Genomic DNA, 25,991 nt, shown 5'->3' on the forward strand with positions numbered 1-25,991 from the left:
AAGCTTCGTATGGACACCTGGCCTGTGCATGCCAACAAGTTCCACCGTGTGATCAGTGGATCAGCACTGGGCGCAACCGTTCCCTTTATCGTTTCTTCGAAACGTGGAGGATAGGGGTGAGTCTATCGAGAGGATCGTGGAAGAAAACGCGTTCGTTCTCTCGCCTGAGATCTCTGGGTAGACAGGTACAGTAATAGCTTCTTCAGTAACGGGAGCTCAAGCGTATCGTTTTACACAGGGATAAGACGTTGCTGGATTACATGACTGGGTGAGTTCGAAGAGCGCGCGCGCGGACGATCTAGCACCGCGAGCTGGAGGAAGGGGTGGGTTACAGCGGAGGATAAATGCCTCGCAGTCTCCTAATTACACATGCACGTATACCTGCGACACGAAGAAGAGATATCTTGGAAGAAACAAAATGTCTCAGAGTGTATACATATAAATATTTGGAAAACGTCGAGACGTGGAAGAAACTTGGAAATTATGTTAAATACAGAGATGATTTTCTCAGATGCTCAACTATATACTAATTCCAACTCTGCTGTACTTACGAATACGCGGCAACAGAGAAACACCGTTCCCTTCGCGGTTCTTGGCGGTACAGGAGGCGGTTCCACGGTAGAGCAGGGGTGGCGCACCAGACGAGGACACGCAGGGTTCAGACGCACGCGGCGTATACCCGGTAAATTGATCCAAGATCAAAGCCGAAACAATCACAGGACCCACTTCCAGTTTCTCTCTGGCTACACTCCACCTTTCACCCTGACTCAACCAGCCCTCTCCGCGCCATCCCACCCCGTCTGTCTCCCGCGCGGGGCTGGGTCCTCGCAGAGAAGGAAGGTAACCGCGTGTGTAACCTACGTCCTCCTCGTCCGGAGACGAGACCAGCGCCGCTTTGAATGTCAGAGCACAGGTGGTGCCTCTGCTCGTTTCTTTTCCACCGGGAAAATTAATGTAAAACGCTCGTTCCGCGCGCGGCGAATCGACGCCACGCTCCGCCGCACTTCCTCCACTCTGTTGCATATTTATTCGACATTTACGCGATCTCTGTTTCTGTACGCCTCTCGTTTTCTTTGTTCTCGCTTCGATTGCGTCTGCTCTTCGTCGTGGGAAACAAATGGTCCCGCAGCGATGGGTGCTGGGTGTTTTCTCGACTGTGTCATAATAAATAGTTTGAGACTGCATAGTTTACGAGTATCCATCTTGTTGTTATGTATTTCACTCTTAAAATAGCGATGTTAAATTGTGCACTTCGAGATGAAATTTTTCTCGCGAAATTAATTGAAGTAAACGTGAGTAAAAATCGGTGAAACGTGTAGTGGTTCGTATTTCGAGAACGTTTCGGTTCGCATTGGCGCGGGAAAATACCAACAAAGAGGATGATAAGGCTCGCTGAAATACGAGGACTCGTTCACGATCGATGCCACAAATTTTCGATAAGTCGCATCGAGAAAGGAGTGTTCTTATCGAACAAAAGCGCGTCGTCTATTCCCGCATATATCCTTCGATTTACCTGGGTCCCATTGAAATTTGAATTCTAAGCGATCAAAGAGATCAACTGACTGAAGCGCGGCCCGGTTCGAAAGCGACGGCGGACGCGAATAGAGGGATCGTGTTCTTCAATGGAGAACAAGGCGAGGCAGGTGAAAAGGTGAAGAGAAGAAAACCACGACCCCTGTCTTAGTCCCTCCTTTCTCCCACCAAGCTGGCCAAAAATTCGATTTAACCGCTTTATTAATTACTCGCTGGAGCATTGATAATCGATTGCACGATTATACTGAAATACCCTTTGCAACCCTTGATCCCTAACGAAATACTGGTATTTGCATTTATATCGACTCGAGGGTTCGAATTACCAGGTTTCGGTTTAATTAAAAAAAAAGGCTCCACTATGTTTTCAATACTTTGTAATTGCTCCAATCTAATAAATAAACAAGAGGTGTTAAAATATAAAATCTCTTAAGATCAAAACCTGCACATTTTCCAAAAAAAAAGCAAATCTTTCTTTTTCTCAGGATAAACTTTCACCCTTCCATGGAGGAGGCCTCCGCGAAACCAAGAAGAGTCCGAAAATCAAGCGGAAGAAAAAAAGGAGACGGTTGTACACGTGTACCGTTTTTCAGCGAGCGAGAGGAGGTCGTTGGTTGGCAGGCAGGGAATAGCCGGGTAAAAAGAGGCGAAGGGGTTGGTTAGGGCTCGATGGAGAAAGTTGTCGGCGGGAAGCGGCCCCTACGGTCGCAAATTCGATAAAGTTTTCGAGTGCGCTTCTCGTTTCGCGCGCCAGCCCAGACGGGACTGGCCGGGGCGAGCCCAGCCGTGGAACGGAGTCGTCTCTTAGGCTCCGTTTCCGGCACCGAGACGGAGCGTCGCGTGGAACGTGGACTGGGGGTGCAGTCGAGACGAAATTCGCGATGAAGAACCGGGAGAGAATGAACGGGTGAGGGGAAATCGGATTTCCTGACATGCAACGAGAGACTTTCCCGTACCTGGCTTCGACTTTGTTTCGCGAGCCGTTTCGTCGCTCTTAAACCCATTATACGCCATTTTGGAGGCACAATAACCTGAGACGTTCCGCGCCATCCAACCGTAAAGGATGCCTCCGAATGGCTGCCGCAACTGCGCGGGTGTTCCACATTAGAAACGAGCATCGCGTGTCTTCTACGAAAATTCTCGTGTGACCCAGAACTAATCTACTAAGCTAACATTGGAACGAAAGAAGAAATTAAACGGTAATAAAAGTACAACATTGCGGTCCCTTCTAACCATTACATAAATTTAATACGAAACGTTTTCCTCTCGTAACGAATACGTAAAAAAATAATTCTACTTCTCCCCGTGAAACAATAGGGAACATAACGGTTAATCATTCACAGGTACGCCGTCTGCCGGTTTCCCCAGTTTCGAGTAGCACGGCAGCCGACTAAAAGCTCTCCGGGCGAGCGTCTCGTTTCAATATTTCAATGCGCCCGTGAAAAATTCAAACCAGCCGCGTACAATTTCCATAAAACCGTACATCGCGTTCAATCGAATATAAAATTTATTAGATCGCGGGTACGCGGACGGATATTGCGCGGCGCGCGGAAAGCGTACGAGTTCCGCCGCGCGATCGGTTAAACTTTTACAGGCGACCGGTGCCGCGTCTCAGCGGGCGTGGAAGTTCCACGCGGGACCGACGCCGTGCATGGATACTTAATGCGGTACCTTGGACGCGGAAGTTCACCACCGGAAATCGTTTTCGCGCGCCCCCTACCTGGCTGAGATGCGTCACGTGGCTGGAAGCGTAGTAGCTCGCCCTGGAACCGCATGGCCTCGCGTACAGTGGCTCGAGGTCGGCGATGGTCGCGTAACTTCCGGAATTCGCGCTTCCGGGACGCGGGTCGACCCTAACCAGAACAGAACTTCTGGGTAGCCCTCCGGTGTCCGCCGCTGAATAGCTGCAGCACGGCAGTGTTTTCCTGAAAGGACAGACGCGGCTGTAACCACCTAATGATTATACACGGGGGTTAATTAATTCTCTAATGCACGACACGCGGTGCATCGCCCTACTGGGCTTCGCCTCCGAATAATAATCGACCCGTTACCCCAGCTGCTCCGCTCCTCTTCCGCTCACTTTGCACTTTGCCTTATCGTTCAACCCTTTCACCTGTAATTTTTGGAATTTCTGACAGCTTCCCAAAGTGCGCTCTTGGCGAAGCGAATAATGGTCGCGTCGTTCAAGTTTCACTTATCTTCTTTGGAATTGTTAATACGTTTGTACGTTTAATGTTGTTGATAATATTGAAAAAGAGAAATGTGTAATTGCGAATGAGTAAATTAAGTTTGAAAGTTTTCTGTTCAGTTCCTTGCTTTCTGTAAATGTACGAGTGGTATTTAAAAGTCCGTGTAACAGAGAGTGACAGAGAGAAGAGAAACGCAATACCACGAGCTCTTAATGAGACCAGCGGATGCACTTTTCTGGGTAATAAAAATACATGTGAAACGGTCTTCTGAGGGGACCGTGTGACACGTCCGCCACTTTAAAGACTGCTTTAAATCACGAGGACCAGTTGGGCGTGCGTTTCCCTGTATTTTTACGAAATATTTCGAAGACAGTTCGCAAAATACTACAAACATAAAAGTACAATGAAATTCTTTAAATCATTTCCCAACGTAACACATTTTTTCGATTATTACTTTCCTTTTGTACAATATCTCTCCACAATTTTATAATTAAATTGCAGCTTATACATCGACTGCATTCGAGAAAGGAAAAATTGACAATCGTGTCGATCGAAGAATCTGATGCACCCTCGCTATTTAGACTACGCGACTCGACGCGACAGGAAGTACATCCGCCGTCGTATCCCGTATGATCGATCCTGTCGAAGGTCCTCGTAGCGTGTGAAATTACCGCTTAGCCTGCGGGGAAAAATTTCCAAAGAGGGTCGGTTCCCCTTTTGCAGCGGGGATATTAGAGGCGGTGAGGCTCGAGGGGTGGTCGCAGGGGCGGGTGGCCTCAAAAGCAGCGACGATAGGAGACGAGGAGGGCGTTAAACGGAGAGATACCCTGGCTGCAGCCGGAAAACTAAAATGCTACGAGGGCGTTCGAGTGGGAGGCGGTAATTCCGATATTTCGTTGGATTTTATCGGTCGTTTTGTCCGTGTAAATCCGCGTACGGCCACGACTCGACAAAAATGGAGGAGACGAGCGCGCGGACGGCATCGATTTCGAATATTCTGGACTCGCGATTCCTTGCATCCGCGTTCGAGAGTCCGCGGACCACGTTTTTGCTCCGCTGTGCATGTGCGAACGGTAGCCTGGCGCGGTTTACCTTTTTCCTGGAGTTTTTCGTCGCTGACTCGTAGACGCGGCATAATTTTTGCACGATGATGCGTAACGTGAAAGTACATATTGCAAGCAGACACGGAGGGTTCGATTTTACAGCAGTTTTAGTGGAATCAAAGAGAGAGACAGGAATGGAATAAAAGTGCAGTTAATGTTACATTGCAAGTTTATAAACTGTATTCTGATTTCTATTTTTCCACTATTTTGCCACTACCCTCTAAAATCCTATTCAAGAAGTCACTTAACTTCAAAACACATCATTGAGAATAATAATAAAATCCATATCAAATCTTTCGAGTTTCATATATGTTACATTTTACATAAAAATGCAATACTGTGAATCAGTTACATGGAGCACCCTTAGCGACCCATCCCCTGTCCTCAGACTTCAGCTCAGACTCGTACAACAGGCTACCTATCCGAAGAGAAAAAAATTCCTTATCTCCAGCTACGAAGGGAGCATTCGGCCGCGAGGAGCAACCGAGTGTTCTCTTGGAATCCCAAAATCGTTCTTTGTGCTAGATCGAGGACGCGAGGATGAGCGGGGATGTGTTTACTCGAGCGAGCGGATGTAAAATCTGCAACCCCGTCCCCGTGGGCGTGCGAGGGCTAAGGAAGGCTCTCGAAGCCTCGTTTTCCACCGCGTTATCAGCCTGGAGAGCCTCAAAGAGCTAATATATCCCTCGAGAGACAATCGGCCCGCGTCGAGATTTCCCTGAAGCGGACGAAGCAGCGAGAAGAAGAGGGGTGCCGCTCTGCCGGTCTCATAAAAATTCCGTTCCATAAAAATATTCCCGTTAAGGGTACGCGGTGAAAGTGCCCGCTCGATGGATGAAAATTGCGAATTGTTATTACGGCGCTTGCGATCGCCACGATCCTTAGGGTGCTCTCGCAGGATTTATAGAGCGGCGCGGTTACTTTGAGAAATGGATTTTTTCTTTCAGCCTTGCTCGCGGTTCGAATGCAAATTTTTCTGTTGTCTACGACGATGCGAAATGAGGTGAAATATTGCAGCTATTATCTAGAACGCGTTGCAAAGAAGATTTTCATCAAATTCATTTAGTTCTCGTTTCAGAAAAGATTTCATTTTTTAGCATAAACTAGGATACAATCATAGACAGCGAGTGAACATTGCTCAGAAATGATTTTAAGCTGCATTGTTTCACGTTCGCGAACGGGAACTTGAAACCAAATTATTGGAATTCGTGTGCAATTAGAATTTCTGTAATTAAACTATCGAGGCTTTGGATGATAGAACTTCGATCGTAGAACGATCGATTACTGGTGCCTGGATGCACGGTAAATTCGAATATCGAATAGATTACAACGCGTCGAAACGCGTAATTGCATTAACGATTGACCGTGGACCTGGTAAATTGAAATAAGCAAACACTTGAGATCACTGAAAATAATTGAAAAATTTATCGAGTTAGAAATTCAGAGGACCGTTCCTCGAGATAACCGTGCATTCGTCTACGCGTTTCCGTGATACGACAGCAGAGATCCTATATATAGGGCAATGAATGCAAACGTCAACAGTGAAGAGGACGAGAAACGAGGTACGTATTAAAATTAATGGCCGACGGTAATATCCGCCGTCAAAGGGAGATCTTGAACCAGTTCCTCCTGAAGAAAAATTCGCGACGAGGAAACTTCAAAAGATTTAATAACGCCAGTCAGGGGACAATTGGTCCGCTTTGATGGAAATTGGAAAGGCGGCGGCACAAAGGGGACGGAGATGAGAAGTTGCCGGATGTTTTTTGTCTTTCGATTTAATTTTCATAATTTCCTCCGATGGCGGGGGGCCATCAATATCGCGTGATCGCGATCGCAAGGTATTTAACTCGCTAATGCCAGGATAAAACGGGGATTCAATTGAACGCGTAATTAAAGTACGTAACCGAGGCTTGGCTGCTAAGTAGATCTCTCGTACGCTCGAGCGTTAACGCCAGTATTGCAAAAGGCGCCCTCTTAATTAGAATTACATTTAATAAGGGTTTTAATCCAATAACGCGTTCAGCAGGATATCTGCGCGCAGAGTGGCGCAAAAATTGATCCCGCGCTTTCGATTGCTCGCTCTCGCGTGTAGCATATATTCGACTATTCCAACATTATAAATTCGTCGTCTCAAAATTCTAATAATTAACATGCACGAAAATTTTTGCTCGAGACGAATCTTTCAACGAACGCACCAAATGTTGAACTGCGATTTAATTAATCGCGAAGAAGAACGTCGGGGATAAATGTGACGGGGTGGATTTCGTTTCGCGAATTTAAATTGCGTACACCTACGTGTCTTTTTTTCTCTCCTAAATCGGGCGTAAAATCACATGCCGGAAGTCTCCGGCGGAACTAATATATTCAAAGGAAGTACGACAAGTCTGTGTAAAGAGGAGAAAAGCCAGAAGGAAATGGAGAGGCAAGGGCAAGGAAGGGAAAAGTTCTCTCTTCTGCTTGAAACTTTACCTCGGATCTCCTTTTACCGGAATCTCCGCGGATAAGACTTTTTTCCCCGGGTATAGCTAATAATTTATGCACCGTGAGATGGGTTATAAAAGCTCGATGGAGGAACCATCTTTATACGACGCGCAGATAATGTCTACCATCAGATACTTATCACGGTATCCTTCAAAGTTTACGATTACCCCTCCGAGCGCGCATTAATGTATAATTTTTACTCGGTCGTTACCCCGCTAAATATCAGCCTGCAAGCCTTTACGCGTTTTTTAATGGTCCAACCACGCGGGATATTTAATCACGAGTCTAACTTAAACATTACTAAATTTCACTTTAAAACGCTAGGATTAAAAATACTGCAAACTGGTGGAATAACATTGGTCAGATATCTTAGTAGACGAGTAACCTAGTGCCTGACTGAGGTAACTATAGAGAAATTCAAGACTAAACATGCTGCAGGACCACTGGGGAAACTACAGATATAATTTTCGATGAACTCGAAACTAAACTATTAACACCATTGGAGCTCGCAATGTGTCCACGAACTACTTTAAAATTGATTCAACTACGTTAGACACAGTGAATCTGAATCTAAACGTATACGATAATCGAAAGAAACATAACAAAAAAAGAAACAGAAGAAGAAGAATACTTCACGTGACAGGTGTTAAAAGATTTTTTCGAGATACCATTATCAGTCTATGAAACGAGACGAACACCATTCCGGACGATCGATACGAATAACGCTGGTATTTTCCGAACGTCGAAGTTATCCGGTCCAATCCGTGCATCCGCAAAAGAGACAAGTGGTTCGTTCGTAGGGAAAGAACGAGCCGGGTCGAGGGAACAGAGGACAGGATAGAAAAGAACGACATCGCTCTCTCTTTCCTGGATTCGCTGCTTACATCCTCTCCCGCAGGAGTCCTCTTTCGAACGGGGCCGTGTAGCCGTGCAATAAAATGTCGGCTGCCGTGGCAAGCGACCGACGGATCACCAGGGCTTATTGAAAGGATATTTCATGCGGACGAGTTCCTATCCAGCTTATCCCATGAATTTCCCGCGGGGGTGTACAAATCTTTCTCCGCCCTTCTGTGTCTGTTCGCTGCACGGGTGAACCGGGTCGAAGAGCGCGCGGAGCAGCCAAGCTCTCGGGGTCCGACGAGGAATTCACGACAATCCGCGCGATACGCGCCAAAGACTTTTCCGTTCGCAGGCTGCCAGCGGGAGAGCCGAGTGCGCCTGGCGGTACGTGAACAGCCTTGCACATCTTGTCAGCCCGCTGCGACGTCTTGCGTGATCTTTCGCCGAGTTCGTTGAATAGCGAGGTAAATTTAAATTAAGAGGGGAGACCGTTTCGAGCTCATTTGTACCTTCCACGGCACTAGGAACCACTCCTGGCTCGCATTCGAGCGTTACTTTCGTTTACGTTAGCGTAGAATAAATTTGTCGGGCAATTCTACCGGGGAATTAGGGATTTTTGTCTCGCTTTCGGATACTTACTGCGATTCTTGTATGCGAGCCTTGCTGTTACGAATGTACAACGCGCTCGCAACACTGCCAACGACTAGTATTAAAGCGCAGGCACACGTAGCAGCGACGTAAAGTGCCCCTGCACCGTTCACCAGGAGTCCTGGTTCCAACCGGACCGAATCGTTCCTCGGTGGTGCTTGCACTCCTGCAACACAGATCGCAAAATACCTCTTCTACATTTAACGGTAAAAAAAAATTCAACAACTGGCGCGCAATTTCGAATAACATTTTCGATGCGTAACTTCAGATTCGATTGATAATAATATCAACGCGAGAAGCGTACTCGTCGCTGTTATCGCTCGCCCCCCCGAAAAACTCATAAATCGACAATATCGAACGCGTCCCTCGCCGCGCAATTTAAAGTCCCAGCCATAAGTGCTTTTATCGGCGAAACGATTAAATGAAATTTATATTCCCTCTGTACTCGGCGCTGTTATACGGTCAGAGAAATACAATATCAATCGGTGTCGAAATTTTCGTTAAAAAATGCATAGATCGCCGCGAAAGGGGTGGCGGGTCCGTCGATGCGTCCACGGGGCTGACTTTGACAGCGTGATAACAGAGGAACGCGGCCATTAACATAGATCCGCGCGCGATTTAATGAGCGGACTTCTCTGCCGGCGTAAAATAATTGTATTACGGCCACAAAGCGCGTTTGAGCCGCATTACGCTATCGACAATCCATTTTGTCGATTGAACCGTTTCCCACTCGACACCCGGGACCCGCGCAGCGATCGATCGCCCGTTTATACGTACCTATGCACATCGAACGTTAAGGGTGTACTCGAAAGGAAGGAAATCCCTTTGAATCATCCCTCCAGGCCTGACCATCGAGGTCCCGTACGACGCGCAGTCTTGCGCGAGGTCCTCGGGACCTAGCCGGATTCCTTTTTACGTTCGTTTGCGTTTTCCGCCCTACATAACTCTTTGCAGCGTCCCTGCTTTGACTCCCCTACCTCTTAGCTTCCATGTTAAAAAAAAAAGAAACAAGAAAAATGGAAATTCCGCGTCTCTTTTTTTGGGGAGTCAAATTATGGCTCCGTTCCTGGTGGTCCCTCGAAAATGGTTAGTGGTTCTATCGAGGGAGGTTTGTAGGGCAATAAGAGAAAGTGGTTGTCCTCTTTTGAAATTAATGGAGGATTCTCTTCATTGTAGTTTCTTTTTTGTCTCGAGTCGCGTTTCTAAGGGAGTAGATCGTTTGCAGCGAGGGCTGAATTAGAAATATGTTTCGAGTAATTAAGTTCGAAGTTAAAAGCCTGCGTTTAGTATGTAACGCAGGTGGCGCTTTTACCCCTTGGGTGATGCTTTGTTCAGCGGCGGAACAAAGTGAGCCGAGTACACTTTGTGAAAGAGCATCGCATGTTAATTCTATGCTTCTTGCCTGGGGTATCTTGTCTGACAATTTTTCATTTTTCGAAATACGTTTACGCTCCGTAAATCGAGAATAGCTTGTTCGTGATTCGACATTTATTTATTCTTCACGGCCATCTGAATTGTTCGACGTTTTTAATGGACGCCCAAGCGAAGTTCCTGTGCTTAAAACTATCGAATGGCCCCGAATTTACTCGAGCAACGTTGCCTTTCACGGACGAAGGGAACTTTCGACTTCGCGATGGATCGAGCAACGCTCGTCCGGAACTTGCAAAATGTTGCCGGTAAATGAATGGTTCTGGTGAGTAAGCACATTCGCTTTTTCGCCGCGCAGGACCAAAAGGAGAGTTCTTTTGGGGTGAACTCTACTGTGTAGTTGAGATAAAAGTTCGACTGCGGGCCAGTCCGTTTGTAGTTGTATATATATCCTTGCTGGACCACCAAGCTTCGCTGTTTACGTAAAATCCATCCTTCCAAAGATCGATGACGAAGTGAAACATATATGACACGACCATTTTCTCATCCTACGTTTCTTAACAATTTGCACATATTTTTCTATATTTTGCACGACATGAAAAATCATCCTAATAATCGTAAAAACTTCTCGTCGTTGCACTAAAAAGAAGAGCACTTCCAAAGCTTCCAAAAAGTCACTCGTAGACAAGGCCACGATAATCTCTTCCCTCCAACAAGACTAGAATCCAAGGAACGATGTAAACGCCTACAGTTGACGAACCCGAGCCGACACGAGCGTTGCACTTAACCTAACCTACGTAACGTAACGAATCGTGTCCTTTTTATCCGTCAGCGTTATCTCATCCGGTTCTGGGCAAAGTGGCAGGAAAAACGGGACCCGTGCCGTTGCCAGGATAAATAACGTAAAAGCGGAGGGACGAGCTTTACACGATAACGACGGTATGGCTCGCGAGACACTCGGAGGAATTTGTTCGAGCGCGATGAGATGCGCGCTGGGGCTGGGGGTGGGCCGAGGGTGCAAGAAAAAGTTAAATAAATCGCGCGGGCTCGTGGCTGTTTTCCCTCGCAGCGTCCAACTTCTCAGTGGAATCTCTTCTTATTTATTTGCAGCGGAGGGTGGCGGGCCTCGACATCTTTTTAAAATGTCCCCACCCCCCGTTGTTACTCGGCACGGTGGCCACCGCGAGGCAGGGACCAAGGCGGAACGTTCCTTTTTCCTCGTCTCTTCCCTCTCTATTTTTTTTCCTCCCTTTTCTCTAAGTAAACTTCAGTTTTCATTCTTCCGGCCGCGTGATCGCAGTTGAAAGCAGCTTTTACGAGAGGCATTACCTTCTGTTGTTTCATCCTCTCCTTCCGCAGCCAGGCTAATTGAATTGTTGATAAGTTCACCCGTTTCCTTAATTATTCGTTTTTGTTTCCGCGACCCAGTTAGAATAGGGCCCCGGATAATTGCAGCTTCTGTTGTCTGCAACCAGCGATATTTATTGCGCCGGAGAACGTTCGCACGCGCGAAATTTAGAGCGGTGATAAAGGTCTCGCGCGTGGAGAATTCGGGGTATTATTAAAGTCAACGCTGTTTCCTTTCTCTCCTCCGTTTTGTCTCTATTCCCAGCCCGTATTTACACAATTTATACGACTGGTTATTAAATTATAAACTGCTATTAAAATTTTAAGTAATACAAATTTATGTTTCTCTTTGTTTCTTCGTTCGTTTGCGTCGATGTTCAATCGAAGCTCCGATTTCCAACGCATCCGACACTTCTAGTTTGAACGAGGCGCGAAAAATCGAGGGCTGCAACCGACGCGATGGTTTAGCGCGTCGAAAGAAACCGCAACGGTCGATTTTTAATTAAAAACGTCGAAGGGTGGTTAAACGGGCGGCGGTACAAAGGAATCAATTTGCCCGCGGCGGTCGAACCCAGGGCCGAGGGATCGATTAAAACTCGGGTCTTAGCCAGACGCAACGGTAAGAAACTCAGAAAGGTTTAAGATTAAGCGCGAAGTCGGGAAAGCGCGTTCGATGGCGAAGGAGAGGTGTATCTCGGTTAAATCCAGACTGGCGATGCCATCCGACGCCATCAAACAAACCTTAACCGAGATTTACGAAGGTCCAGAATTAAGTCCCTGCGGGATTAACGGAAAACGGCCCTCACCTCGAAGCCCGCCGTTGCCTCGTCTTGAAACAAATTTTGCCACCCCCTCGAACGCGAATCTTCCGTCGCGCGAGGACCGTCTTCGATTCGATTGATCGTTCAACGACGACCTTCAATTGGATCGCTCAACGAAATGTTTCAAACATGATCGTTCGATTTTTTTTTATTTCGCACCCAAGCGCGTTTTGGCTGTGAAACTAATAGCCGGAAACTGATCATTTCGAATACGATCGCTGGCTTTTAATTTAATCCTCGCGATACTGTTTTTCACCGTGTTATCAAAAGGGAAATTTCATCCAGAGAAATTAAAAATTCGGTGTTTAATTCGAGCCTCGCGATATCAAGGTATGTGGGAGGTTTTCATTAAACTCGTGTAGAACAAAAGCAGAGATCCGATGGAAAAATGTTTTTTTGACATCTGTCGATATCGTTTCAACATTTGTTAAAAAAGATAGATACCTTGATTCAACTCGAAAAATAATTTTCTTATTTTACATAAAAATGAAAATTAACGAAGATGATATTAGACAATCGCGTAAAGATCGAAATTGCCATTCTGTGCATTTTTGAACCGATCGATTTCTCGATGAAAAACGCTGATCAATTTATAATCCGATCGTTTATACAGCTTTTCGCCTCATACCTTGACGAGTATCGCAATGGCTGCGGTCAGGGAAAATATGCTCGGTATCCGAAACAATAATACTACAACGATCCTTGATCCACGATCGCACGTTTGATGTTCTCTCACCGTCGAATATAATACGACTACGCGCACAACGACACGTAAATTTGCTGCGATTAAATTACGAGGAATATTTCAATTTATCGGTGAACAGGGCTCTGTTAAAAAAAGATTAATCCGCAGTTTCCTGTTCTCGGGTTGCACCGTGATACTTCGACGCTTGGTAACTTTGTAACCTCGACGAAATATCATTAAACATACAACGCGACGTAATTATTAAAACTCGTTCAATGAGATTTAATAATATTATTATCGCGCTCGTTGGAAGTACCGACTCTCGTCTGTATCGAATATTCCCGATAAATACTGCAATGGCGTAGTGTTTGTTCATCGTGAATGCTTCGTGACGATCGAATAAAAGGAAAAATGATAACTGCGAGAAGAAAGGAAAATACGATCCACGAAACCGAATATATTAACTCATCGATTGTAATTTCTATTCGTTTGTCACTGAATAGCCTGTTGATCCGCCGCTTCGTTATATTTCAAGCCTATACACCCATAAAACTGCACAGTGTCCCATTTTACAAGCGTTCCTCCGCTTTGCGCTTCTGGAACGACCAAACTTCCTCTTGAATACCAAATTCCATTCGTTTAATTAGAGCCTGAGTTTGTCGATAAAAGCCTGCGAAAGAAAGGGTCTTCGTTTCTCTTCGAGACCGATACTACTTTCCAGATTTATTAAATCTAAGAACACCCAAGGATCTTTTTAAAGGACGATCGTATCGGTTCCCATCGTCTACTTCTGGGAGGCTCGAGCAAGAGTTCCCCGTACAATGCAGCATTTAAATCGCTCAGGGTACTAATATTTCCCTTTTCAGTCTTCTTCAGCGATATTGGGACGGCAAACGCGGCCGCCATCGGACGTTCTTCAAACCCTCGTCCGTGCTCGCGTAGCCGTAGGGACCAAGGAGGGGCAAGACGAGATTCGATTATTTTCGAGTGGTCTCCAAACGATTTCAGATCTCTGCAGGACCTCTTGAAGGTCGGAGAGCCCTGGCCAGCGCAGCCACGAGGGTCAGGCAGCCGAGAAAAAAGGGAGTCTCCTGCGAGGAGGAGGACCTCTGTCCGCGCGCAAGTAGTATAATGCTCGCCTGGCCAGCCTCGCTGCTCCACCACTTGTTTCCCGTCCTTGCTCGCTTTATTCTCCTCTACTCAGCTTTTCCGCGCGGTCGACGCTCTCCGTCACGATCCTGGGACAAGCCAGGACAAGCCTCGTCTCTCCTTTCTCCCGTTAAATACATCCACTCCCGATGAGATTCAATCTTATTCGCCGGATTGCTTTTCGCTGTTGCGTCTCCTCGCGACGGTAATTGGATTCGGATCGGCGTGTGTCGACTCTCGTTTCTTTTCTTCTGTTCTAACTCTCTCGACTTTTGATAATTTAAAGAAAATTTCCTAGTATCAATTCGACGTGCAAAGTTCGCGAGATGATACGAAGTATGTGATTCTGAATTGCGATCCTGAAGCCAACGATGCTTTTTCACCCCTCTGATCCGTTCTCTTGTTCACCCGTCGATCCTCTTCCTTTCCCAATGGCAGGTGTAAACACGTATAGTTTCCAGTAGACGCGAAGTCCGATTCCGTCCAACTGTCTGGTGAGTTGCTGCACGTACACCCCACCGTGAGCTTTCTTGCTCCCTCTTCCTCTCCTCTGGTACTCGATGTTCTTGTCGATTTCCGGACACCGGCTCGGGGGATGTTTCCTTGGCGGCTGCCACGGGAATCACGTCTCTACATCATATCGTATCTGCTTTTTCGACGGGAACGTGCCGTTCGGAAGATTGAACGGGAGAACTGCGAGATTTCTCGTGATCTCGGATATACTTAAGCGCAAAAATTCGATTTGAACTCGGAGCGGCGCGTGTCATCGGCAATGTCAGCGGACGTTCCCACGGGTATGTTTTATGGATCTTTGTATTATACGAAGATATTTTAATTCGAGTTCAGATAATTTTAATTTTTGTATATTCTGCAGATGTCTGCACGTTTTAGAGATATTAGAACTGGTTTGATAATGGTGTGCTACAAAAGTTTTGAATTTCTATTCATTTTGAGTATTCTGTTTTGTATTCTAGCGGAGAGTATGGTTAGCTAATAATTTCTCTAAGTTTTTTTGAACACACCCCAAATGCTGATCCACCCCTCATCTGATCTGTTCATGAAATATAAAATTGAAAAAATCGGATGAGAATGGTGATATCAGCTGTGAAAAACTTCTGACGGCTTCGTTTAACGCGGGCAATGTCAATTTTAGTTTCAATACTATACTTTCATTACACGATGAAGATAGATTACGAAAGAAGATGAAGGTTCAAATAGAAAAGCGGACAGTGACCGCTCGATCACGTCAGACAAGTTTCAAAATACGGGTTGCAATCTTTCGACCCTATTCTATAGGTTTATTAAAAATTCTGTGATATGATGTGTTCGAAAAAGTATATCTAATTCGCAGTGAAAAGTAACTTTTAAGATCATTAAAATTATGAGAAATTACGATTCTTCCTCTTCAGAAATCATTGATCTTCCATTTTTTCGAGAGCTGAATATTAAAATTAATGAGAGATATCATTATCAGTGATCGAAGGTTTTTAAAGAATCAAACTCATTATTTAATCAAAAGTAGAGTTCCAATATCAATTAAAATGTCCCTGCATCATCTAACCCCTTCGATCATTAATACCTAAAGAATTCAACGAATAAAACTTTGATCGCGAACAGGATTAAATAAAGTTACTCGACAAATTGCCAGCGAAGGGTGGTGTTTGGTGCGCGTACGATGTAATTAAATGAAATTAGCTGGCCCATCGGTGCAGCCAAAATTTAATCGTTCGATTTTCACAATGCAAAGCGGAGGAGGGGGTGGAAAAGGGGGCGGGGATATCAGAACGGGTGATCGCATACGCGAAATTCTGCGTACGGAAATTATGCATCGGGGGTTGTTGCCGATTGCGCGTTACATAAAGGCCTATAAATCGTGCACAGAATTCACTCGCGAGAGGGACTCGCGGAACGAATACGCTGGCCCTCTCCGTTTTAATCGGGAATACGTCGAAATCGCGTCGCCTGTAACGAAGGCATTCAACGATCCCCGCGAACGTACTAATTAAATTCGCGATTACGTAAGCCCGGCAATTATTGACAGCACCCCCCTCCGCTAACGGTGTTAAAACGCTTGTATGCAAACGCGTTGACACGGTTTACACGTTCCACGCGCGGTCTCATTTCACGTTTTCGCGATAGTTCGAGATATTCTAGGTCTCCCTCTGAATGTCGTCCGATGAAACGATCTTTTGCAAATTTCACTGCTCTTTTCGTAAAATTATTCTGCTTTCAGCATTTCTGCTATTTTCACAGACATTTCTACAGAAGCTACCCTCTGACGTAAAAGTCCATTATCTACATTTGTTAACTTGCTAATTTTTGAGTAATTCAACGACTCAAATAGATATTAAAGGGATGAAAACCCTGTCAAATTCAGAATACTATAGTTTTTAGTAATTACGTGACAAATCAGTGGCCACTCGTTCCGCCCCTCACCTTTGAAACAAATCTTGTTCCGTTTGAACACCAGAATGGTGTCGTTGTATTTGGTGCCAGGTGGCGCGGTGACGTTCAACCTCAAAGCCAACGGAATTTCAGCGCTGACGAGGCCAGAGCACGGCAGCCTGATCCTGAAGACTTGCAGGGTGACTGGCACCTCTCCCTTGGCCGACACGTTCACCTTGGGCTGAAGCAGCGCCATGACTCCCGAGGCACCGCCAGGCACACCGACCACGTCGTAATCCAGCTCCATCGAGTAAGGTAACTGCAAATGAATGTAAATGGGGATAAATCTTTAGAAATGTATACTATAAACTCTTCCTTTTGTAAAACTAAATTAATCTTCTTTCCAGGTAACAAATTGCCCCCTTTGGGTGCCTTGTAATTAAAGGGATTAGGCATGCGCTGACCATAAAGCAACGAGTTGCTAATTAGGCTAGCATTATATAGATTTACAAAACACCTGGTGTCCTTGTTTTGTTTGTCACTTGTTTTTCACAACCATTCTTGCCTCACCTTCTATTTTACCAAAATTTATGGATTCCAATTGATCATCGAAGACTCACTTATCTATCATAATTTTTGAAGTACAAAGAAATATTTCAAGTTTCAAACGAGTATCTATGAAATTATTGAGGTAAATTGTAGGTAAAGTTGGAAGTGAAACTGTACAGAGTTTTGTGCGGATTCGTCGTTCGTTGCGAGCGAAAAAGCTGAGAGGCCTAGTAGAAACAGGAAGTAGAGTGGTTTGTGGAGGTGAAATGTTAAACGGAAGCCATTCACGTCCTCTCTTGTTTGCATTAAATACCGTATTTCACGTGAGCTAACCGATAACGGACATTTGAAAAAATGTACCGTGAAAGTCGCAACTCTCTAGCTGCACCACCAAAGGAAACTCTAGCGCGGAACCCTCAAGGCGAACTACGATCACAGATACGCGATGCATTTCATACTTAATCCTCGGGTTTATTCGTATCACGCTGCGATCTAGCAATTTCTAGGGTTAGAAATGGTTAGAAATCAGTAAATTTATCCAATTTTCTACATTTGGAAATATGATTCCAACAATAACTTGTATACCATAATAAATTCGAAGGAACAGTCGTTTTTTAAGTACTAAATCTTTCGTTTCGGCTCAGCGGTTGATTAATGAAGTTCCAAGAGTTCGCAACATTTCTTAATGTCGCGAAAAGCTGTGATAAATAAAGTTTTATCAATTTTCCCTTAGCTATCTTCGCCGCGAGTTCACATTCATCAAACAGACGGTCACGTGCGTAATAAAAATATCTCGATAAGAGCCGGTGCATTATAACAACGAGGAACCCCTTTAGGCTTGCATATCATTATACGCATGCAATATTTCACACTAGATCCATTCCTGTTTTATCTCCATCCACCGCATACCCTCTTATTTCATGCTGGCGAAATTGTTGTCGATGCGAACCACTCTATTTGCTTGATATCGATCCAAACTACCGAGTTGTTTACAGATACTCAAGTCCTCTCAATGGAAATTCATCATACAACCCTCATTCTTTTTAACACAAACACTAGTTGTTTGTATCTCGTTCAATAATTATATTTATTCGCCTAACGTTTGGATTAGATGTATCAATTTTAATTGGCCAAAATATTGGCTTGCAGAACGATACTTATTTGCACAAATATATTAAAAACAAGGAATCGAATTATTCGCCACTTTAACTATTTTCTTTACTATAAGAAATAAAAAAAAATCATTTCAAGGCATACTTTTAGTAGCGACGAATATCAGATTTTTTAGTAACTCCTTCTCTACGTACGCATCCCTCTAAAAGAAAATTTATTCTCCCCCCAATTAAACTTTCCTTAGAGCCGCGATACCAGCGTCGAGCCTCTGGTGCGAGGATCACGTAACGTTTAGTCTCGTCCAGCCATCGCCGATGGAAAGAACGCCGCCAGCGGGCCGTGGGTGGCGGCGGGCTTCACAAACAGAAGTTGCAACCCCGCCACTCGATCCGTGTAAACTTCTCGACTGTGGGGGTAAGGTCGAGTCGGGCGCACGAGTAGTGTGCTTAGGCACGCCACAAGTTTTACGAGGTGGCATAAATAATGTGGTTAGTGCTTCGTGATGCAATGTCAACGTGCCCGGTTCCCAACCCTCCGCGCGCACCCTCTGGGAGCCACCTGTAATCGTCGCGATCGTCGTAATCGTCGCGTTAGGGGGTCGCGATGGCGTGACACCTGCCTATCGGTCCTTCGTTCGGTTCACAGATCCCGCCGTTTCTTTCTTTCTTCCCTCGTTCCTCGAGTCCCTGTGCTTCTGGTACGAACCACCACCCCGTCTCGCTTCGCGAAGAGATGGAATGCTGCTTCGTGTTTCTTTTTTCTCGCTTCGAGTTGCACGAATTACGTTGACAAGTGTATTCAATTACAGAGAGAGAGAGAGAGATTAGGAACACCGAAATCGCTACTGTCAAAGTTTGACAAGACAAGTCGAAGTTTCGTAGTCTCGTTTTTTTGATTATTCAAATTTTGATCCTTCATTCGGATTTTCATTCGTGTCGTAGGCTAATTTCGTAAGTGCAGAGTGGTGAAATTTTGTCGAGTCAGAGATTCAATCTGATAGCCGCGGACGGGGTAGAAATGGGATTAAGTTTGATGTGCGCTCGCGAATTCGAGTCAGTTTTGAATATTCATAGTTAGAGATGTTTAACAATGTACGTTTTTAAATTATCGTATCCATTATATGATGCGAAACGTATGAGATATGACCAATGGTAGCCTGGTACGTTCTTTCGAATTTCAAATTATGTCGAGCAATTTTACTTCAACAATGACACTTGTATTCAAGTAACTTCCAGTCATATTAGAAGATACTAATCTTTTTAAAAATCGTTACTCATCATTTCCAGTAGGTATTTGTGAACTGTTCGAGAAATAATCGAGTCGTATTCGAGTGAATCTAGCAACGCGCTCAATTCCATCGCTATCAGCGATCTCTAGGATACGAGTTCATTTGCAAGCGTTCGTTTAATATCCACTCGACGGGCTCCTCGTAATGGCATAAAAACGTTTGCCCAGGAAGCGTCTGGCTTTCATTCGAGACGCGGCCACTCGAGCACGGAGATTTCGGATCGGCAACCGTGAACACTCGAACCGATCTCGCAGTTACGCACCGCTTCGCCTCGCGTGTGCACCGTACTTTGTACAGAACAAACTTCCATTCGACGAGGGATCGTATAGAGCGCGAACGTTCGAGGGTATTGTCGTCGACGACGAAAAGGAAGCCGTGTAACGCGGCAATATCTACTCGAGCCGTGTGACAGCGCACAGGGTGCATTTCCACCCTTTAACGCGCGCGGATGCCTCGATTTGCTTCGAGAGTTTTCCGTCATCTCGTATTATCCATTACAATTCGAATAAACAGTTGTAAATATAGTGGAAATAATTGCAACATTTTCAGCTCGAAACAGAGTTCTGTTATACGATCCTTCGTTATTGCAAACAACTGTCGTGATTATCGATGTAATGGGGATGCGTTCACCGCACCCATCTCAGAAGTAACTCTCTACGGCGGATACACCGCTGTCACCGCCTGAGGGGTTCTCGTTTTGGTGATCGTTTAGTTCGCGATCGGTTACGGATATTAATAGCCGAACAAAGCGTAATATTGGAAGATGTTTTACAAAATCGACAATGGAACAGCGCTAAGAATGAATGAACGGATGTCATGTTTGATAATAAGGTACACGGCCTGTATATATACTTAAAATGTTATCGTTGCCATGAAATAACCTGTCGAGGTATCGAAGGATATTATTAATGTCGTAATTATTTAGTTTCAAGAAGGTAATCGCGATTACATTGTATTTCGCATTGACTCTCGCGTGATTAAAATAATTTGAAAACGATGCACGGTAAATTTCAAATTGAACGTTCAATTTTAGGGAGACGTTAACGTAAAAAGCGATGGACGTTAAAGTATGTAGCGGTGAAAGGGGTTGACGCATAATTGTACAAGCGTTTTATGAAAGATCCTCAGCGATGGCTATTTTTAACGATCGCGTAATTGTAGTATACGTAGCATGAATTGCGATCAGCGATAAAACAGAGGTATTATCGAGTTTTTAAATCGGATCGGTGATTATTCGCGTCCTTTGTGCCAGCCACCGTTGCCGCGCGGTGGGGGCCGGTTCGATTCCCAACCCTGTATTTACGCGCGTGCCATGGAGCGTGGACGATGAAAAGTGTGCAACCATGCAAAAAACAGCGATGATAAACGCGGCACGGACCGTGGAGAAAAAGATTACCGATGACTGCTGTTTTGGTGATTAATCGACACGCACGGTTTACAGGCTGCGTTTCAATATTTTCAGCCGGGCACGTTATAATCAATTATAACATGCTCCCCGGACACCGATTTCGTTTAATTTAAATAATATAACACGCATCGAAAAATGACCATTCTTTTTATTCGCCTCGATGAAAAATAAACGTCGACACTACGATCGACGACGTGATTAATAAAATTACATGAGCCATTCTACTTATAAATGTAAGTTGCAAAAATGGTCTCCAGAGGCTGGTCTATAGAAAATCAATAAGATATCGTAAATAAAATAAGTCCGATTTTATGTAAAAGTATGTATAATATAAAATGACTAATCTTCAAATTTCTTTTCTGACCATCGTCTCAAGAATGCCACCCTTTGCCCTATCAACATCTTCTCTCTCTCTCTCTCTCTCTCTGCGAACTGCACGTTCGATTCCATTGTTTCTAACCGAGTCGCGGAAACCAGTGTCACGAAAAGACACTCGAACGGACCTACAGAAACGATCTGGGGCTCTGACACGCCCATTGGAAAGCGTTGTACAGGCAATAGTCTCGCGAACTCAGGAACGGCTCCGCGCGCTGCAAATCCGCGGCGATTGCATCTCGTTTTTCTCTCGCCAGCACTCGACACTTTTTCCCGCCGCCGACAAAAGGCCCGCGCGCGCGATCAATTGTCAGATTCACCGGGAACGAAGTGGTTGCGGGCCAGGAAAGTAAGTGGAACGCGATTCGTCACGTAACGATCGATTCAGAGACGACGGACGGGGGCAGAAGAGCGGCGAACCGGAAGGGGGCGAGCGAACGAATAAAACGCAACGAGGGACCTTGCGAGTTACGTTCCGCTGGTTTCCTTCCTTTTTTCTTTTTCTTCTTTTTTTTCCTCTCAGCTACAAGCGCAATAACGAAATTCCAGGTTGTTCTTTCCGGCCGTTTCCGGGGAAGGAAAAAAAGTTACGCGTTTACGCTCCGATTCGACTTCCGCCAGCCCCTCGTCTCGCTCGCGGAAGTGGCCCCGCGAACTTGTCCATCCTGGCGCAGAAATTAAATTGAACTCTTTGACAGAAAGCAGAGGGTGGAGCGGGCGATTCTTGCCGCGCGGAATTTCTCGGAAACGCGAGATCGGACTCTGCCCTCGAACCGTTTCAAAGTTGGAATTTCGACGATCCAAATCCGGGCCCCTCTGATTCGTTCGCCGTATCGAACGAGGTTGCGTCTTGAAACGTAGCCGTCGATTAGTATTGGCGATTGCAGTTGTCATAAATATCAAAAGTAAAGATCGTTAAACGATTTTTTGCATCGTGGATTACAATTTTAATATGAATCGCATTCTACTCTATTTTGCAGATATAATTGTTTCAATGAGACAAGTCGTCCAATTGCCAAGGAAATAGTAATCGTAGCAGGTTGCCTGACGTTGTACAAGAAGGTACAAGTTGCTTTGTGTCTTAAATCGTTCGTTGCCATTTCTGCATCATGAAAAATGAGTGAAGCTTATGGACCCGAGTACTTGAAACTATGCGCATATTTCACGCGTAGCAACGATGTAGCCCAGTAGTTTCGCTACCAAGCCAAGGTTTCAGCAATGTCTTACATAAGTGGTACAAGTTTTGAAATTGTTCTTGCTGACAGTTATACGAATACTTGGTACACGATGAATTATAGTTTTCAGAAATAGAGGTGTGTAATTCGATAAAATGGCTAACGTGATTTGTGTAATACTGAGGATATTCAGTCTTGGTTAACTGCTTAACATTTTAGGCTATTTTTTCATTCTGTGACACACTTATCTAATTATAAATCCCGTGAATGTCGTTATGAGCATTTCCTAATTTGCCTTGGCCTCGATTACCACGATTGACTTTCCGCATCGCGTATCGAAGAAACTATTACGACCATGGATCACTAACCTCGATTTAAACGGTGCACAATAATTGGTCGCGCAACAAACGCGATTAAAATTCCTCGATAGAAAGTCCCTGGATGAATCATAAAATCACTTATACCAACCTACTTGGACCAATTGTCCTCCATTTTTAAGGACTACTTTTAAGGTTCTACAAAGATACGTGTAGCGTATTCTAATCTCGATTAATTCTATTCGAAGTAGTACGCGAACGATTTTGAACTACTTTAAAAGTAAATTTCAAACGGTGATCCCAGACGTGAAAGTAAGACGAAATTTTGCGAATGACAAAATTGAGTTTGCAGAACCAGACAGGAGGAAGATGAGATAGTTGCAAATCGAATTTCTCAGCTACTTCGCCTCTCTATCGACTTATTTGTGTTAGACAACATTTATGCGTAGGCAGCTTGATGCCACTTCTAACGACACGATGAATTAATCATTAACCACCCTTCCCTCTATGACGTGGTTGAAGCTCGCGCCCCAGGCAGCTACTACCCTTGCCGGTGCATTCCACGTAAACAGGTTAAAAGCGGAAAAGGGCTTTCGTCATGTGACGCAGCCAATCGAGAAAATCGTTAACCTCGGTAATCGCCTCGTTGCAAACGATAAAACGCGGAAGATCACGTTTCACTCCATTGACCGTGATCCCAACACCTCTTAGAATAAGAAAAAAATATTATAATTAAACCAACTAAAAATTTCAAATTTCAAATCACTAATTAAGATATGTACATCAATCTTTATACTAATAATATTCAAAATTCGATTAAATAATTGCTAAATAGAAAAAGTAATAGCAAGTTTAATTATACATGTAAAATATAGAGTTTTTATCATTTTCTGATATTGAAACGCAAATATTTCAATTGCTCCCGATTCCCGAAATGTAGGTGCATCTTTAAAGACGACTCGACGCTAATATTTCCGTGTCAATTAAAAGGGGACAGGCGTGGAACTAATCGCGGAGGAAAGGAAGTAGGGCACACGCGACGCGATTTAACGAGCGGTTTTAGCGACTTTAATTATTAGCTCGACTGTACTACGGAGGGTCTTTCAGTTTATGCAAGCGTGACAGAATGCTGAAAGGTAGAACGGAAGGCTCGACGGTGGCGCGAGTGAGAGGGGCGAGGGCTGTTTGCACCCCCGGTGTTAACGCAATATGCTCGACTCCGTTGAAGATGGAAGCGTTTATACAGGAACGCCCTCTGCCTGCCTCTGTCTGCATGCACTTTGTCTAAGCGTTCGGTCACGTTTGTTCGCATTCGCCTTTGTCGCTTTTTTCCACCCTCTCGTGTTTCGTCTCTCGTTATCCCGCCTCTACACTTCTGCCCCGCGACTCTAAATTCCGGTTTAATCTCTCGAACTTAATCGTGCGGTATAGTCGATCGAATCCTATCATCGTTTCTCTCCTCTATATGCATACTTTCGCGTTTGAACCATTTTTCTGGTCCATTTTAGATAACAGCAGAGGATTGCAAATCAACTTGAATTTTAATTGTTAAGATAGAATTTTTATACTTTATTAAATACCACATTCGTGTTCTCTATCCAAACTTCCCGCTATTCAGATATTAACACAAAATGAAATATTCTACAGAGTACTACTTCTTCCCTTGTTACGCAAAAATTCGCTTATCCGAACGCTTTAATCCACCTTTCCTTTCCACTCTTCCCTTAATACGGATAAAAACGGCTGTTCCACTGTGTTACCATCAGCCAGACCATACACACTCCTTCATTCCTTTACCTTCGCCTCTACTCAACGAGATACCTCGTCGCGTTTCTCTCCTGCCTCCATTTCCCAATTTTCATGCTATTTACCGAAACTCCGCGTCACCCCCACCAGGATGCCACTTTTATTTCCTTACGTCTCAACGTCCCATCTCTTTAATCCTCGAAAGGAAAGTCCGCGAGCACAAAGAGCATTCCGCATCCACCGTCCTCCTCTACCCCGCGACCCTTTTTTATTTTCCAGCCCGCTTTCTCCTTTTCAATATCATAAGGATCCGTGCCCCTGTTCCTTTGTTTCTTGCTACGAATCGCGTTACCACCTTTCCGCCCTCTTCCATCGAACCCAGTTACCCCTCCGTCCCTCTTCTCGGTTAACTTCATTCTTTATCGTCAACCTTCCACGCTCTAATCCCGCGCTGTGGGAATATCATTCGTATCCTGTCGCAGTCATCGGCGAGAACCCAGACCCGCGCCACCTCGCACCCTCCCTCGACCCTCTGAAACCCGGACTGTCGCGAAACTATCGAGTGTCTGGCAAACACGGAAACAACGCTGGCAGATTCAGTTCGCGATAGCAATAAAGTGTCAAGCTTACAGGCAGCTGCTCGGCGCCGCGTGGGGGCCGAAAACTTTCACCCTCCGGCATTGTGCCCGCCAGGATACCCGGGTGTCCCTCGGACAGACTGTCAACCCGATTGCGCGGCTGCTGGCATCGTGATCACCGGCTCACCCGGCCGGAAGACGATAATACGCGGGAAAGGAAACCGCGTTAAAAAGGATGGGACCTGCGCGCGACAGTGAAAGTCGGACTCAATGGCGCGGGCGAGCCGTAGGGGTAGCTTCGAGTCTAATGTTGTTCCTCGTCAATTTCCACCACCTGGTGCTGGGTGGTCTTGCGGTTCTCTTTTGGCTGGTAGATTTTTATATCACGGAAAGACGAAATTTGATTTGATAATTTTGTTTCTTCTATTGAATGGATTTCTTCAGACACTTTGCGATATGAAATACTTCATTTCCAACTCGTTTTTCTTGCAAATCCATATTATAGCTAATTGTATTCTAATCTCTAATTGTACTATCATTAACTAGTTCGCTTGGAATATCAAAGAACAATATACGTACGTATATAAACATTAATAAAAGTTACTCGTGGTGAATTGTGATTATGCGCGATCCAGCCAGGCGAGGCATGAATCCTTGACAGGATTTAAATTCAGCCCCGGCAGCGTTTTACATTGAAACACAACGGCATTGACATTTCAGCTTAAGCAGATAAAAAGAGTATGGCCGGCGGTCCCCGGGGCGATAATAATAAAGGTAAAACCGCGGAACTTTATCCGACGCGCGGCGAAACGCTCGTGGACGTCCGCGTCGAGAGAAATATCATTTCTGTTTATTCTTCCACCGCTCTTTTTCACCGTCTAATTTCTCCTTTTATT

At 45.0% G+C, this 25,991-nt stretch overlaps 2 protein-coding genes across 2 annotated transcripts in view; both read right to left on the minus strand.

Moving 5' to 3' along the window:
• Rpl8 (ribosomal protein L8) overlaps window positions 1–25,991 on the minus strand; it is a 309,715-nt gene that overhangs the window by 108,638 nt on the left and 175,086 nt on the right. The gene's annotated exons all lie outside the window — the stretch shown is intronic.
• LOC143424535 (tyrosine-protein kinase Dnt) overlaps window positions 1–25,991 on the minus strand; it is a 77,439-nt gene that overhangs the window by 5,962 nt on the left and 45,486 nt on the right. Inside the window, exons 3-5 of the mRNA XM_076896663.1 lie at window positions 16,598–16,865; window positions 8,783–8,957; window positions 3,251–3,455 (exon numbers count right to left, since the gene is read on the minus strand). Of these exons, the coding sequence (XP_076752778.1) occupies window positions 3,251–3,455; window positions 8,783–8,957; window positions 16,598–16,865 (648 nt within the window). The remainder of the gene's footprint in view (window positions 1–3,250; window positions 3,456–8,782; window positions 8,958–16,597; window positions 16,866–25,991) is intronic.

This window comes from Xylocopa sonorina, chromosome 6 (genome assembly GCF_050948175.1).
Source record: "Xylocopa sonorina isolate GNS202 chromosome 6, iyXylSono1_principal, whole genome shotgun sequence".
Classification (NCBI taxonomy): domain Eukaryota; kingdom Metazoa; phylum Arthropoda; class Insecta; order Hymenoptera; family Apidae; genus Xylocopa; species Xylocopa sonorina.